Here is a 12,958-nt window from a genome sequence, read left to right on the forward strand (position 1 = left end):
TGGCAGCCAAACTCCCTCTCTATGTGTCTGCCTGTCTGGCCTATCAAACCATTGTAAGGGTTTAAGCATTTTCGCTTTGGCTCGCGCACGCACACATATTAACACACACTCACACTTGTACAGATGCCTGTGCAAACACACTATAAAATGGTCTATTATTCATAATGAGCAAATAACGGTAGCATTTATATTTTAGTCTGGGATGACTGGGATGAATGCAAACGCTTGTGAGTTCAGTTTGAGACCATGTGGAGTGCATCGGCTGAAAATGTGTGTTCATAACAGGCTTCTTGAGCGCTTTCTTGTTCATCATGAGTTAGTTTTATCCCTCATAATCGTTGCTCTAAAATCTGCTCACAAGCTCACGGCTGGGAAGTAGCATGGTGGGCTTTTCTTGTTCCCCCTCCCCATGTTAGTCTATCTCACTCCGTCTACTCCTGCTGATTTTCCTTTTTACGAGTATCTGACAGATTTTGCAGGTGTTCATTACTGTGACCAAAGTCACCCATGTTCTAGCCAGGCTGCTCGTGGAGTTTAACGGAGTTGTTGAACTGTACTTAACTGTGCTGAACTGCTGTTGACTTCCATCCCTGTGCAGTAATGGGATTGTCCGCTGTGGGAGATTTAGGTCTAGGTACGCTACTTCATTAAAGAAAGAAATCCAGAGTGTGCTGTTGTAGACCTGTTAATAATATCATATGTCATGCGACATGATTTGTGAAGTCAATCGGTCCTCCGGTCAGATGTTTATTTCAAGGGGAATTGTTGTTTTATATTTTTCAGCGTTGGGCTTGCTGGTACCTTTCTCCAACATGCTTGGTTCAGCATGATTACAAACCGTTCGCTAACGGCCCTATGCGTGTAGTGATGTCACTATTCAAGATTTTTCGCCACTTTGTGTTTAACCTCTGTTTACTATAATAACAGTTTTTGTTAAAGCTACAATATGTAACTTTTGGCCCTCTAGTGGTTACAAATAAATAAATAAAACTGTATGTGTCTTGCTTTGACTCTGCTCCTCTGTGCAGATAAATGTGGTACAAATCTAAAAAAAGGTTGTGTCCGAGATGGGATACTTCTCTACAATAGTTTGTGAAAATGGTACATAAAAAAAAATTAATAGACGAAATGTAATTAGATTAAAACTTTTGGCGAGATTTTGAAGTTTGCATTATTCGATGGACACTTTACTCTCCCATGAGGCAACAAGATATGAGTTGTGGACTGATGCTTTAGGTCACATGACCATATCAACTCCCCAAAGTCCTTCCTAAAGTACATGACTTCAAATGGTTTTCTGTGGAGCCTCTGGTGTCACCCTCAGGGTGTCATTCTATTTCCAGTGTTGGGAGGGTTACTGTAATTTGGAAATGTCATAGGTTACAGATTACAAGTCATCCTATCTTAAATGTAATAAATCGTGTAACTATTTCAATGTAAAATTTGATTACTTTTCTAAATATTTACTGTTTTCAACCATTAATCATTTTTAAACATGTAAACCAGGCAGCGTTAACCTTACTGTACTTAACACTGATTATATGTATTATATATGTAATATATGTATAAATAATATATGATTATAATAATTTAATTTTGAAGCACAGCCACCAAAAGAAATCTGACTTAATTTGAGATCATTTTGAGGTTAAATACAGATTTAAAATTAAACAAGACTTTAGTAGCTATGATATTATTTTTGAAATCAAAACTTTGCACAGCTATGACAGGAAACACTGGCATCTAACAACCTGAAACACTGGTCTCTCATAGAGTAGATCAGTCTCTGCCATTTCTGAAAGAAATCAATTAAATCTATATGTGGGCATGTAAAAAAATCAGATGTAACCTTCTTTGTAATGGTTAACATTTTCATAAGTGACCATAATTTAATTACAGACTTTTTTTCTCAGTAACTGTAACTGATTACAATTACGTTTATTTTGTAAATTAAAAGTTACATTTAGTATATAACTATAACTATAAACTAACTAAATTTAGTTATATGGAACTAGTTACTCCCCAACATTGTCCATAAATAACCGTACCTAATCATACTTGCTACTCCCATTGAGAATGGGTAACAAATTTCCATCTGGATTCTTTAAATCGTTCATGGGCCATGTGTCTCACCTGGTTCCCCTCTGATGGCAACAAAAAGTTTCCCCGTGTATGATCAGCCTTATTAGCTAAACACAAATGGGGATATTACAATTCTGATTAATAATTCAGTTGTTTACATGCAACTTACTTGATCAGCCCAAGCAACATTGCTCAAAATAAGTTGCCCTGGAGAATTGTTCAAAATGTTCCCCCGTATATCATCAGGCTAAGCGGAAATGCTTTGTTACTGAACTAATGCAGAATTTGTCTACTTCATCATACCTTTAAGAAGAAAATAAATACTTGTTTTTAAAAGTTAAGATAATTAGGTCAAGTTTAACTTGAAATGCTGTTTCAGAAATGTTACAGTCTTGTGTGAGATGTGATGCTTAAAACAGCAAGACAGTGGTTAAAGACCACGACTGCAAAGAAATGATTGATTTAGAAAGCAGCGCAAAACCGTGTAGTGTTTGAACTGGCCCTAACTCCTGGAGGTCGGTGCCCTTTATCGCCCCAAAACTTGTGTGTAATCCATCCAGAGCCTGATTTCCCCTTGTTAATGGACTGTTTTGAGAGTGGAGAGTGAGCTGTGGACGGATGCAATCACAGCCTCCGTGCTTGAAGACAGAGCTGCGCCTCGTAAATCTTCTGCTGTGTGTTCCCGCTTCAGCTCAATCAGCATCACTGCCGGACCGTTCCAGAAGCCGCCTTTGTTTATTATGCCGAGTTTGAGTCAAAGGCAGAGAGAGTTGGAGGAGCTGACAGGTGCTTCTGACCACAGGCTGTGTGTTTATGTTTGAAGGAAGCTCTGGTGCACCAGCTCATTGTACTTAACCTTCTTAACAAACAGCAATTAGTAAGAACTAATGAGAGTGTATGGTGGATTACAAGTCTTCTTCTGTCTTCTCTCTTTTCTGTTTGTCTTTCTCTCATTCTTTCTTGACATTCTATTTGAAACCTTTAATTAATTTTCTTTTCTCTCCGATCAATCACCTGTTGTTGTTTCCTGCTTCTGTAGTGTTTTTTCGATTTTTTATTTTTTTATGTGTAGGCCTATATTTTCCCTCCTCTAAAATCGAAAGTGAATGATATATGTTTTTGCATAAAGATCAATTTATACTGTGTGCAAAAAATAGTGTGATTTTATAATTTCAATATGTTGTTCAAAAAAGTGTAATTATTGGCTTTTACATAGTCATGGTGCTGAAGTCAAAGTAAAATAGTTTACTACTAATACAAATTTACTGTAAGTTTAAAAGCTTTTTTTTTCTTTCTGCTATTAATGTTAGATTTGAATAAAATGTAACTCAAATGTACACCTTACTAGCTTGTCAGAATAACATAAACAGCATAAAATAATCATACAGTCAGCATTTCTGAACAATCTTGAGCCAAATAATAATAATTACATTTAAGTAAATGTAGAAAAAATTTTCTTCCAAATTCTTTCAAGGGCTTTTGCCCCTTTGGGGGGTCCCTGGACTCCAGTTTGAAAACTCCTTGGATTTCAGTGTCATCATCTTGAATCTATTTACAATTTATCATTGAATGATTGCAGACATGAGAGTGAGGGATCGCAATGCTTTAAAAATGAGAGGGTCTGTTTTTTATTGCCCACAGAGTCTCAGCATTACCTCTTATGGGCTCCCCTCTTTGGGCTGTTGGATTTCCAAGAAGTGGCTGCGCCAGACAAAATGTCACACAGTAAGATCGACGACACTGATTTGCACCCATTTATTCAACCAAGGATGAAAGACAGGGCTTTTGCAAATACATGTAGAATAAAAGCATGTCTGGACTGTAGGTATAAATCAAAATGTTGACACACCTACAGTTAAGTGAGCGTTTGCATTTATTTTCTGCTTCTGTTCATCATCGCTATGGCCTTATGGTTGTAAATGACCAGGCTGTTGCATAAAGGAGCAAGAACAGATATTTTCCCAGATTTAATATCAAAGGTCTATACCGCTGGCTGCTTATTTCCTAATCTACACACAAAGAAAATATACAGTAGTGTTATGGCAATTAAACCCATTCAGTGGTGTTTACTGGTGGCATGTGTGGAAGCTCTGAAATACTTCTATTTTATACCGATTGACAGACATGAATAAATGAATTAAAAAAGTCTCTGCTCCCGTAATTTACCTTGTAAATTGAAGTTTAGTGGAAATGCTTGTAAATTCCCATGTAATATTAAATGCCTGGTGAAATTCTTAGTAATGATCTCTTGATCTGCAGCAAGAAGTGAAATCATTAATTCAGTAAGAGAGAATAATCTAAAGAGCACTATTTAAATGAAAAAGCATGGAGATTTCTGCAATGTTAATCTCCAGATCATCGGTGTGGTTTGGCAGTGAGCGAGAGAGGCTAATACACCTGGCACTAGGCCTTGCATCTGCATGATCTTAAAAATAGGGAGCTCCTGTTCGGTTTCGGTTCACTTGAAAGCTCATGAGTGAGAGCTATCAAAGTTAAACCCAGCGTGAATAATGTTGTGCTGAATTCACTTATTTTGAGAGGCTGAACAGGCAGGATCAATGGGGAAATGAAGTATTTTCTGTAGCCCAAATGCCTGTGTGTAATTTTCTGCCAAACCATACAGCACAGTACGGAAGTTTATAAAGAGCCTCTCAAAAGTGTGGTTCTGTGGCACTGGGCACGCAACCCCAGAGAGAAAACAAACAGTTGACATAATGCAGAAGCCTTTAACTCAGTCAGGTAAGCTCGTTTTGGACCTCACTTTTGTTTGAGTAGCAAAATCATCCTAATGTGAATGTTGATCATTAATATACTGTACAATAAGGTGTTTCCTGCAAACACCGAAAGACAAATCTAAACGCTTTGCCGCCTACACTTCTTTTTGACCCTCTCTGCTCCTCGTTGTTATACCGTATCTTAGCAACCGAAGCCGGCTCGTAGCTCGTTTCTGTTTACTTGGTAACTGAAGGGAACGCCGAAAAGTTAGCAAGATAGCAATACAGCGACTTTGAGGAGGAAAACGGTTAGAAACGTTGTAGATACTTGTTAAGTCACGTTTTTGGTGAGTTATAAACTGTTTCATAAATCGACCCTTCCAAGAAGGCTCACAAATATTGCGTCATTAAAGTTTAACGTTAATATTAATCCGTCAGATGTGTGTGAAACACCACATACGAGTCCTCGCTATTTAATGCATGCACTGATATAGTTTTATCCTTCTCGTGTTTTATTAATAGTGTTCACTAACTCTGCTTTAATGTTAGGTTAAGATCCTGTTGTCCGTCATGGGTGAGACATTGTCTAAGGCAATCCAGTGGAGTTCTGATGGGGATAAACTCGAGGACAGCCCTCTGAATAATGACATACTGACTGAAATCCTGATCTACACGGAGGACTTCGAAGACAGATACCCAAAGGAGGCCAGGATTCGGTTCAGGGAGCCTTTACAATGGGAAACATCTCTAGAAGCGGCTGATTTCACATCAGATATATATGACACCAGGTAAAACCAATAACTGGAGATCATGTTATATGTGTATATGACTAAGATTACATCTAATTAAATTTTCTGCTTAGGCTATACCGCAGGTTTTCAGATCATTTCTGTTTTTTCTTGCCTATCCTTTGCTGTTTTTCTTTTTCAGAGGCGAAGCAGCTGTGTCCTTGGAAAGTGATGATAAAGGAAGTCCCCTTCTCCAACTGAGTCCACCTGACATCACAGTGCACTCATTTTACCATCTCTCCAACCTTTTGCAGCTAAGCAAAGATAAAAAGATGAAGGAGATCCGGGCCTGTTTGGAAGGTGATACTTTAAATTCTAATTTGTCTGAAGTAACCTATTATTCTGTTATACCTATTTTTTGTAGCCATTAGAAATATTAACACATTTGCAGCCTTCGTCATTCCAATGCTTACAATTATTTATGATGGAAGATGTGGAATCCGAAAATCTGAGACCACATTGAGCAGATTCAATTTTTTTTTTTAAACCTGGAACTAAAAACATAAAATGAGTTCTATTTTTACTATTTAAAGAATTTTGTGACGCTTGGATGCTGCAGTCATAAAAAAAAATAAAAATACTAAGACTGAAATTCATGTTATTTTTTTAGTTCAGTTTTAATCGAGAATATAACTTGTAATAAAAAAGTCAGTATTAATTATACAAATGTGAAATAGAAGCATTTACACTAGTGGACTTTGGCTTTTTGACCACAGTTTTTAAAGCAAATTTTCCATTTCTGAAGATTAATTCCAGACATGCTTCCTGCAGCTTTTGGCTAACATTTCAATGTGTAGTCGATAAGCTTTTGCTAAAGTTTAGTGGGCTGTTGTTTGTCCCAGTAGAACCAGTGTTTTTTATACTGACACCTATCGCCCTGGTTCCAAGAGTCATGGAATGAAACCTGCAATGGGGCTAAGGGAGAAAAACTGAGATGAGTGGAAGTGTTTTATATGACAAGCAGGTGTGAATAATATGTGTTAATGGCCAACAGTTAACAGGGAGCCAATAAAGAAGATCTTTGGGCCCATCTCTCCCACAATACACGAAGACAAGCTATTCAATATCCTGCATCAGCTGGACGAGAAGCTGTTAAGCATTGCTGTCAGACCGATCACTGGGTAAACACTCTTACTGTATGCATATACTGTACACTGCCTTCAATCAAAGCAGCCAGCCATGCTTTAATATATTTTTTATATATATTTACAATGAAGATACTAAAAAAAGTTACTTCTTAATCTACAGCACTTGACAAGTAATGTTTTCACTTTGGAGTTGTGCGTGCATTCATAGCTATATCACTGTTACTGGTTAATGAGCTGTATTTTTGTTGTGTGTGTGTTTTTGCCCAGAGAGGGCAGGCTAAGCCCAGCCGCTGTTAATACAGAGGTAGATCTGTTGAAGAGATTCTGTGGAACAGGAGAAAAGCGGGTGCTGAAGTCTGTGAGCTACACATCAGGTTTGTATTATCCTCACTTTCCCCCCCTCCATCACTTCTGCTCACTTTATCTCATTCTGTCACTCACTCACTCACTTCCAGACTTATTTTCACCCCCAATCTGATTAATCTCGTTTCTCTCTTACATATTTCTCCCTCACTCTCTCTTTCTCTCTCAAGCGCGTGATCATAGTTTTCCGGCATGAATGAGAGTTGTTGGACTAAAGTAATTTAGTCACTGGGAAAGATGGAGACAACTTCTCACATGCGACTGTCAGACATGGCTGCAAATTCTTGACTAATGCCTTGTAAACTCAGTATTTTTTTTCTTGTTTTCCAGTACCAATTTATACAGTAAACGTTCTTGAAAAGCAAAATTTCATAAGATAAGAAGTCTTCGTAGCTTTTGCTTAAAACGAGAAAAAAATATCTTCTAAGATGGTAATTAAAATATTTTTTTTTTTTCATTTTAAATGAAGCTTATATTTTACAACATTTAAAAAAAACAACAACAACTCAACTCAATGTCTTATGTCATTTTTCTTTCCAATTAAAGACAATTTGCACCAGTTTTTGTACTTTTGTCTATTTTATGTGTGTTTCACTTATGAACACATTAAGCAGACCTACTCTAACTAATGTGGCTGTTAGTGATGATGTGCAGAGCTGTGACAGAAAGAGTGGTGCTGAGTTAAATGTGGCCACTGAACCATCACAGTTCCCGCTGGCCAAAGAGAAATTGAATCAAGAGAGGTTGGTGTCAGATAGCTTAAAAGATGGATTTGTAGAGACAACTGAGGGGACAGTTGGCCCCAGTGAAATGCTCACAGTCCCACTTTCAGAGTTGAACCGCATGCAGGTGCGCGGGGCCGACATCCATGCTGATGGAAAACAACCAGCCTACCATAAATGAAATCACATCCAACTGATATCAGAGTTCAGCAAACAGTATTTTTCAAAGCTTTAGAGGATTCAGTTAATGATTATGAAGACCAAAGAGTGTTCTAGGCTAGTGAACTAGGGGTGGGCGGTATGACCAAAAAATTATATCATGGTATTTTTTTAAATTATACAGGATTCACTATATATTATGGGTTTTTTTTCATGCATGACCGGGTGTAAACCACATTTTCTATTGATTCAGAGAGGAAATAGGCTACTGCAGTAGATTGACTTAGAATGCCCTATTTTAATATTGTAGAAAAATTCCACTCTAAATAGTGACGAAACACGACCCATTAATACATTTTAAGTCACTCATTCATGATCGCATTGCATGTACAGTAGATTCATTTTGAGCAGCTATGCGGTGGTTTTGGCTATATCACTTTTTTTGTCTCATGCAGCGCACTAACTGTGTATTAGAAACACAAAACAAACAAACAAAAAAACTTCCAAACAAAGAGCGCATAATAATCACAGACGAACTATATTCATATTTATAATTCCAATCAAACAATCAGTAAGCAGCAGGTGCTTGGAAATGCTGTTTTGTACTCATTTATTGACGAATCGGCAGCGTTATGGCCAGCTGAAGGCGATGCTTCTATGCTGCTCACTGAACAGAACAGACACAGAGAGACGACACTGTGCCGGGAGAGTCAGACCTCACGCTCACGGGGCAGCACTGGTGACATCATCCAACTGAATCATAGCCAATGTTTGTCAGTATATATATATTCTATGGAAAAAAAGCAGCTAAAAGCATCTGGGAGTTACTAAATCTAGCGCTGAAGTCGTGCTTGTGTGTATGTGTGTGTGGCACAAGAGCTGATGGCAGCAGGCGGTGGATATTAGTGGTGGGCGGTCAGTGGATATTGTGGATGAGTTCTTCTGTGTCATCACGTTCTACAGCTTCAGTCTCTGAACTTTCATGCATAGTAACACATACAGCCGTGTCCTCGCCACGTGAAAAAAGACCCCTCTCAGACACATTACAAACATTATTTAAACAACACCGATATTGCGTTTTTTGAAAAATACATATCATAAGAAAAATAAACACCGGTATTCGGTGTGAACCGGTATACAGCCCAGCACTAGATTGAACTATATTCAGTTAAACAGATTCGTTATTTTCTTGACAGTACCAGAAGACTGGCAAAATGTATCAGAAAATTTCAATTTCTATAGAATTTTGTGGGCAAAAAAACATCCTTGTCCGTTGTAATTAATGTAGTGAAGTCGATTTCAAACCGAGCAGCTTTCTGTTGCTCTATTTGGGGAATTTGTGTGACCAAGTTGATCCCAATATAAAAAATGTGCGTGAGAAAATCTTTTGCCCTCAAACCAAACTTAGAACTGGAGATTCCTGTAGAAATGACTTGATTTCAAATTAAAAACTAGATTTAGTAAATGTGACAACACATTAAGAAATCTCTGGCCATTTTTTGGGCAGATTATCCCGGGCAAAATCCAGAAATTTCTCTAGGAATCAGTGCAAACTGGGAATTTTCTGTGAGGTTGAAAGATTTCCCAAAGCAGGTTTTATACCGCTTTGCCACGTTGAACAACATAAAACTGCTTGTTTTGTTTTGTATTGCTACTCTGTTTACAGTACACAATATTTCTTTTTTGCATCTGAACTTTCACTAATGTGACCACATCTTTAAGATCGAAACATTCGTTTTCCAGGGTAATTTTCCCTATAAGAAACTCGCAAAACTTAGTAGTTCTGATCATTTAAGTGCTTATTGGCTTATGATTTACACTCTTACAGTAAATGTCAAAAAATCTTTTCTCTCCGCCTCACAGTCAGTCTTCAAGCCATCACCATTAGTGGCAATTCTGGATATCCTTTAAATATAACATGTCTGTATTCAAGTCTCCACAACATGGAAACCATTACATATGTCAGATTTCAGTTTACAAAGAGATTCATCAATTCTTCCTTTCTCCCCGAGGAGAACGGGCAGATTTGCTGTGCCATAACAATCAACTGTTTTTGGAAAGAGGAGTGCGGCCTGCAAATTTTGAATGATGGATGTGGCTTCTTTTGACAAATGTGTCCCCGTATACCGAGTAAAAATTGGAAGCATCTACGCAAATAAAAAGGGGGGGCACCGTGGGGATGCGCAGGGTGGTTTGGAGCATGTGGAGTATCGGCAGGGAGTGTTTGGCGAGGGGTGATTTATCTTGGGGTTATGTCTGCAGCAGCACAGTCCTGAAGAACAATCAGTCATCTTCACTGGCAGGGCTACTGGGAGAGAGTGTCCATCTGCCCCGGTGGGAGCCAGCACTGTATAAACTTTCCAAAACTCAAGTTTTATTGCAAAATATTTACTGTCGAGAGGTGACAACGGTGCACTAATTTAACATTTGACACAATGTACAAATCTCTAAAGCATTAATCTTGCCTCCAGATTACGTGTTCTCCAATGGTTGTCGTTCTCCGCCGTGGAGGCAGATGGATGGAGAGATCTGCTCCCTTATAATTGAGACCTGTGACACAGAGCCCACGCTGTTCATCACTTGCAGTACAAGCGGAGTTTTCTTCGATGAGGTGAGAAAACTGTCAAGAAAGGAATAACAGTCATTTGGTGTGTTGGTTTTAGGTTAGATTTTGATAGGAGCACAATTCTCTCGTGTCAAAGCGAAACACGTTTGCTACATTGGTGTCAAAAATGATGGAGTTCAGCTACATAACGTATCATCTGCCATTAGTACTCAGTTTCAGAAGTGTGGACATTCCCTCAGTCGGTTATACATTGTATTTTGAAAGCCAATTACAGAGGAGGTTGATAATCGAAACAGGGCATATCCCAACATGCCTGACCTGAACACCTAGCAGATGGAAATTAATGCATCCCATCGGAATGCTGAATGATGCAATGAGATTTCTGAATCTGAAACGTGTCAGGCTGTCAAGAGAGCAAATTACGGTAGACAATTTGATCATACACAATGTGCTCTTAATGTGTTTGAAAGGTATGGTATACAAACACTTTTCCAGAACATGAGGTAAGCGAAACTGAAAGCTTTAGACATGACAGTTATATGATTCTGTTCCAGATCTGCTTCTCTTGCTGTGTTTAGTGTTTCGAGCCACCCCACAGAACTAAATTTGTGTGCAATTAATCAAAAGCAACATTTTACACACCACAATATTTTTCATTCAGTATGCCACTTAATCAAGTACATATCATACACATCAAGTCTATTTTCATCTTGGTGTTTCTTTCTTCAATCTAATTTCTCTCCCCCTCCGCTTCTCTCTAAATGTCTGTAATTTTTGGAGTCTCTTGTCTTCGTCTGTGTTCTGTTCAATGCTTTCTGACACTCACCTGTTCACTGTACATTTTAGGTCAGTTTCAATCTACTGCAAATGACAGTGATGCTAATTGTTTAGATTAGATATTTAATCAGAACAACTCACATCTGAACCTCAGAGATTAAAAGTTGAAAGTATAGTTATGTCTGTGCGTTTGTGTGAAGCTGATGGACGTTTTCTGTGTGTGTTAAGTGAGTGTTGAACCTTTTCCCTTGCTCTTTCAAATATGACGTTATGATTGAGATATATATTGTAGCCTGACTTATATCTCAGCCAAAAATACTAATACACCATTGGAAATGTTGTCAATTTGTGTTTAAACTTTACATTTTCCAGAGAATCCATGGAGAAGGAGGTGTGAACTACTATATGAGAAAAAGTGAACTCTACAAAGACATTATTACACTTCTGAAGAACATTTCTCCCCATTTTGCTGCGGCTGCTAATGAACAGGTATTGCTCAACACCACAGGAATACAGCATTTGATCTCTTTCAGCATATATCAGTCCTTATTTCCTCAGTTGTTGGTTTAATACCAGTGATTGGCATTGTTGGGTTTCCATTTCTCTCATCGTTTTAGTTATCCTCTTCCACTGCATTTGGTCTTAAAATGCTCCAGATGGCAATTTTCTGAACACATGACAGTGATTTCATTATAGTGTCTGCTGCTCACCACAGGGCTTTGGATATCCTAACCATGCTCTGGGCAATCCTAACATGTGAATGACATAATTCATGGGTATGCACCTATCATCCAAAATTTGACAACACAATTGTGACAAACTTATATAATCCATCTAACATTAAAAAAGACATTAAGTGGTCAATAATTGCACATCTCAGATGCTAGATTGGTTTCTTCATCTACCTATAAGTATTTGAAAGGCTGATGAGTTTTGTGAGTATTGAAAAAGCTTGGAGCCCAATAGCGGTGGTCTGGATAGCCTGAAATTTCTGGCATCAGAGACAGATGACATCATCATGCGAGTATGCCATACTCTTGACAGACACGTGCAGCCAAGTAGAAGTCTGCTATTAGTGAAACTGAGTGGATGTCATTGATAGTATATTGCTCCTAGTAGAATGATGTGTTAGTGATGTTTATAAATTAGCAGTTAGCAATTATGATGTGGAATGGTGCAAGTTACCAGAAGACTGACTGCAAGTGCCCAAACAGCTTGGTTTTGTTTTAGTTAAGGTATACTACCTTTCAACGGTTTGATGTCAGTAAGATTTGTTTTTAGTAAGCAATTAATATATATATTTTTTATCTGGTAAGAATACATTAAATTGGTCAGATGTGACAGGAAAGACATTTAGAACTTTACAAAATAATTCAAATTAACTTACTATTCATCAAAGAGTCATTTCAGCTAATTTCCAACATTGATATTAATAGAAAATGATTCTTGACCACCAAATCAGCATATTAAAAGGATTTCTGGAAAAGCATGGAACCTCGAGTAGAAGAGCGAGGAAGAGCAGAAATAAATCACATTTACAGTCAGTTTTATTCAGATAGCGCTTTCAACAAAACAATCTTTCACAGCGTCTTTACAGAAAATCATAATGTTCATGTTTAAAATCGTAATATTTTGATGTTTAATAAATTATAGCTGGGTAATAATATACATATATCAAATTGCAATAATAAAAACAATC

The 12,958-nt window shown here is 37.8% G+C and overlaps 1 protein-coding gene across 1 annotated transcript in view; it reads left to right on the plus strand.

Annotated features, from left to right (window-relative positions):
* Positions 1-4,997: 4,997 nt before the first annotated feature.
* The window catches only part of odad2 (outer dynein arm docking complex subunit 2), a 52,502-nt gene continuing 44,541 nt past the window's right edge, over positions 4,998-12,958 (plus strand). Inside the window, exons 1-7 of the mRNA XM_052570420.1 lie at positions 4,998-5,143; positions 5,346-5,584; positions 5,727-5,884; positions 6,579-6,705; positions 6,940-7,046; positions 10,388-10,527; positions 11,632-11,748. Coding sequence (XP_052426380.1) covers positions 5,367-5,584; positions 5,727-5,884; positions 6,579-6,705; positions 6,940-7,046; positions 10,388-10,527; positions 11,632-11,748 — 867 coding nt within the window. The 5' untranslated portion in view covers positions 4,998-5,143; positions 5,346-5,366. The remainder of the gene's footprint in view (positions 5,144-5,345; positions 5,585-5,726; positions 5,885-6,578; positions 6,706-6,939; positions 7,047-10,387; positions 10,528-11,631; positions 11,749-12,958) is intronic.

Source organism: Carassius gibelio, chromosome B12 (assembly GCF_023724105.1).
Source record: "Carassius gibelio isolate Cgi1373 ecotype wild population from Czech Republic chromosome B12, carGib1.2-hapl.c, whole genome shotgun sequence".
NCBI classification, from domain to species: Eukaryota; Metazoa; Chordata; class Actinopteri; order Cypriniformes; family Cyprinidae; genus Carassius; species Carassius gibelio.